General features: G+C 36.8%; 1 protein-coding gene across 1 annotated transcript; it reads right to left on the bottom strand.

The window, feature by feature from the left end:
• Window positions 1-1030: 1030 nt before the first annotated feature.
• Window positions 1031-2939, bottom strand: LOC147509213 (non-structural maintenance of chromosomes element 4 homolog A-like). The gene is made up of 4 exons (XM_086597739.1): window positions 2654-2939; window positions 2482-2559; window positions 1946-2140; window positions 1031-1098 (listed from the first exon to the last, which is right to left on the bottom strand). Exons 1-4 carry the CDS (start codon window positions 2661-2663, stop codon window positions 1031-1033), a joined length of 351 nt encoding a protein of 116 aa, XP_086453865.1. The 5' UTR covers window positions 2664-2939.
• Between the last annotated feature and the right edge of the window lie 1766 nt (window positions 2940-4705).

Here is a 4705-nt window from a genome sequence, read left to right as displayed (position 1 = left end):
AAAAACGTTGCTAATAATTTTCGCAACGTTTTTTAAGCGTTGCAAATATGGCATCGGTAAAGTGTTGGAAATATTTGCAACGCTTAAAAAGAGTTGCAAACAGAAATTTCCAACGCTTAAAAAGCGTTGCAAGCAGAACTTTTCAACACTTATTATAACTATTTCGTACACATATTTAAAACCTTTGCAACGCTTTTTAAGCGTTGGTAATTTGTTAAAATTTTTACCAACGGTTTTTAACCGTTGCAAAGTTGTTAGTTAATTTAAAAAAAAATAATTTAAAATTCGTTTGTAACGGTTATAAACCGTTGCTAATGGGTTGCTAATAAAAAATAATAATTTCTCATATTTTGTAGCGAGACCAAATAAACCAATTTGGTGGTATAACTAAGACTTTTATGACCGACAACACGACCACGGATATCATCATACCCTATACATTTACAACTACACTTCTAGACTAACATATTCTCAGAGAGTCTTGCATACACATATATCATAACTACCAATGAAATGCATGTGCAACGACTACCAAGATGGATTGAGCAGCTCAAAATTCAAATCATTTATGTTCGATCTTTCATTTCCTGTTCAAGATAAAGCATATTCTAGACCATCAAATGCACATAAACATGGAAATGAAAAACTAAAAAGAAAGTAGCAAGCATTGTATAATACGAAATAGCCGTTAAGACAATAAAATAGAGCATCCCAAAAACGAAATAATCATTTAGCTAAAAACTTGGGAGATATTTCTTCCATGACAAGGCGTAGCTAACTCTCAAGTTACCAATATGAAAAAATGAAACATAGAGCAAACCATTAAACCCGAATCACGGCCGGCTCGATGCAAGGGAGTCTCAAGTGCAATCTAGTCTTAACAAGCCAAATAGGATTTGTGAACAAAGATACCTGAAATGACCACTCACACTTAACATCAAGCCAGCTAAAAAGAAGAGAAAACTGATGAAAACATGTTTTAAAAAACCAATGAAAAGTAATTACCAACCCCCGCATCTCAGCGTAGAAATTAAATGAAAGCCGTATCGAGCTTGTTCTCACCGCCTTTGGAATATCTGTCTTTAAACTCTGCCATAGCTGAATAAAAAGTAATACAAAACACAAAAAAGTAAATTTCCTTTCTAGACTAAAATGAAGTAAAGACTTACAAGAAGAAATAAAGACTCCAAGAAACAGTTGATCCAAGAACCGCTGGATAGAAACCCGCGCAATACCTCTAAAACCCTGGAAACACATTGCCCACATTTAAAATAAGAAAAAATAGAAGAATATGTTAGAAAATAGAAGAAGAAACCTCGACTCGAGCAATGGTGTAGATGGCGTGTGCAGTGTTTCTGTAAAGTGGAAGATTCGTAACTCTACCATCGTTAACTGCCGAACAACCGAGGAAGTTAAATATTTGAAAATGATAATAATAATAATAATAATAATAATAATAATAATAATAATAATAATATGTGAATGTACCTTGAAATCTAGTGCGAACAACATCGAGGGGGTGAAGAGTAGCAACGGTTACGAATCCAGCAATGGCACCTGCTGTCGCATTCTCCCATTGCCATCTCTTCTTCCTTTTATTTATTATCAGATCCGACATATTTTCGGCTTGCTACAGCACCACTGTGTGAGTACACTAGGATAACTTACCCTGGCAACTGACTAACCTCCTCAGGATGAGAAGAGCTTTCAACAGGAGGTCACGCACGCTTTCTCTGAACAACCTTCCATTCTTTATTTCCATATCCATAGGCCCAAGCCTAAATTACATTAGAAACACATATTTAAATGAAGATTTATTGAATTAAGGAGGGAAAAACTTGAAAATTATTTCTATTTCAAAAGATAATAAAAAAAGTAAAATCGACATGGTTGAGCATCCACCGGCCCTTCTTATAATGTGACGATGACAAAAAACCAAAATTACCCCAAGCCATTGAGTCCCTTGGATTCTCGATTACTTTCGATTCACCATTTTGATGTGCAAACTTACTAAGCAATGAAGTAATGAAATCAGATGGAGTAATTCCATCACTGTTTTGTGATTTGACCGAAGCTACAATGGTGTTGGCAATATCTAACAAAGCTTCGGAATCTGCAACTTGTTCCCTGGGATTCTGAACTGAACCCAAAAAGCAAAGAGAGAACATATAAGTGGAAGAAAAAGCGCGGTGTTTTCTCCATATTATATTCATAAGTAATATCGAGTGTGGTCATACATACGCCAAAACATCATAGTGTTTTACTAAGCTTAATAAAGTCCTACTTACGTTGTACTTCAAGACAAGCGGGTGCCAGGAGCATTGTAACAATAAAATCAAGTATGCTAGGTACATCAAAATCTGTAACTAATTCAATGATACATTTTTGTTTTATATTGCAAGCTAGCCACTGAAATCAAACTAGAGAAGCTATCATGCCCAAATGTAGACATAATAATAAAAACAAGAGGGGGAAAAGTACCTTGACTATGTAAGCTTTCGACTTGGTCGATAACAGATTTGAACTTATCACCCTCAGCAGAAATATTATCTCTCTCATCTGAAAAAATGGTTAAATACACAAAATTAAACACCCTTAATATAATATAATATATAAAATATATATATATATATAAAAAAGAGGAAGATAATACCATTAATCATATTCTTAACAGTGAGATACTTGTACCGTAAAACACGACGTGCAACGACATCTTGGTGACCGACACCACCGTCGTGGTCAGGTCTTCCTTTATCCCCCCCTGGTGCTTCTTCTTCTAGTTCCTGGATTTGCTTCTTCTTCTTCTTCTTCTTCTTCTTCTCTTCTGGTGGTCCTATTATTATTATTATTATTACTAGATCGAGACTCTCGTTTCACCATTGTTTCCGTTGTTATTAGTAAAACCCTAATTCATTATTCAAATAAATGTCAAATTGAAAAACCCTGGTAGTATTATTCATTGTACCAAAAACTAAAAAAAACTCTTGAGAGAGTCTCATGGAAGGGAAGCCCTTCCCAAAGGCACCCCTACAAAAACTCCCTCCTCATTCCCATTACCATCCTTCCCTACCCTTAAAACAACACACTCTCTGTTGGGACTGCTGTTTATTTCATAGTGGAGTTCTTAAGAGCCCTTCTGACTATCATAATCGCATCATGCAAACTTCGCTCAGCCTCCTCAATAAACTGAAATGAAAACAGAGGATGTTCATCAATGAGTAATCGTTAACACACATATTTAGATCACACAATTACAGGTGTTTAGATACCTGATCAGCTCCACCACGAAGAACAATTGTTGCTGTCCTACCTGATGGACATCAACCAACGTAGCATAACCGCTAGAACGTCCCACCACTCTCCCTCCTCCTTTATCCGGGCTTGGGATCGGGCAAAGCAAAGACTTTCATTAATTTGCATTTGGCGGGAGTTAAAAACGGGTTATTATCTCTTCAACCTGCAAAAACAAAAAAACTTCATAATATAACATTCTTATAAACCATCTAGCCATCATACCATCATAACAAGCTATAGTGCACAAGTTCGTTATGTCATTCTTACATCTTGCAAAAGGCTCGTACCATTACTTACAAAAACATACTCAAAAACCAAAATAGAAAAAAGTTTGCATATCCCACACAAATAGATTACTCATACTTCGCAACCTTGATTCAAGCCAAATCAAAGGCCCCCTTCAACAAAATCACTAAGGTCCGAAAGCAGCCAAATTGAGGTCCATCATAAATAGGAGCATTGGGAACCAAGACTTCCCGGATGTAGATCTTTTTCTCCCTCCAAGGGCGACTACGCCATGGCAAATATTAGCGGTGGTAGTCATAACATATCCCCAGCAACCGGAACACCATCTCTACCTAATAGGATAACCTTAAGAGGTGGACTCAACGTTTCAGCAGGAGGGTTTGCAGGAGGGTTCACAGGAGGGTTCACAGGAGGGTTCGCAGATTCAAACATATTCATTAAATTCTGTTGAGACGAACGGCGAACTGAGTTGGAACCAACATCGGTTCCGGGTGTTGTATCCCCATGCGGCGGTTGACTATTCGACATTCCATTGTTGGTTACAAGCTTAAGCATATCCTGACAAAATGAAAAACAAAACTAAGATTTATATATATGATGAAAGCAATAAGTTTTATATTTAAGGCAAACTCACCATCAACACACCCTCAACTCTAGCTATGGAGGACTTCATCTCACTCATTTCACCTTTAAATTCAGAATTTGATGAAGACCTTGCTTGTGCTAACATCACCTTCGCAATACTTGTACGTTTTAATTGCTTCGTAGAGAGGTTAGAGCTGATTCCACGAGTCCTATTCCTTTTGTCCGCTCCTAAAACTTCGGTCAATTCGTCATTATCAAAATCAAGATGAGTTGCACTACCCTCGCTCTCCACTTGAAGTTGCACTTTTTCTTTTCTTTTGAGCAGCCTCCACCAATTCCTATAGTGTTTTCCATGGAAATTAGTTCAAAACTAACAAGTTAGTACAAACTTAAGGTAAATCAGTTGAGAAAATATTGTCTATAATAACAAAGTAATGAACTAACAACATCCTGCACACTAGTTCGTGCATCATTTATAAAGGGAAATACTATGCCAAAGACTTAACAAAATTATAGTTGGAACTCAAGTGAAATGCAAACTCACATAACGGGCTCGAGCACTCTCCAAAACAGTTCCATT

This window comes from Coptis chinensis, chromosome 3 (genome assembly GCF_015680905.1).
Source record: "Coptis chinensis isolate HL-2020 chromosome 3, ASM1568090v1, whole genome shotgun sequence".
Lineage (NCBI taxonomy): Eukaryota > Viridiplantae > Streptophyta > Magnoliopsida > Ranunculales > Ranunculaceae > Coptis > Coptis chinensis.
This window is presented reverse-complemented; position numbering and strand designations above follow the sequence as displayed.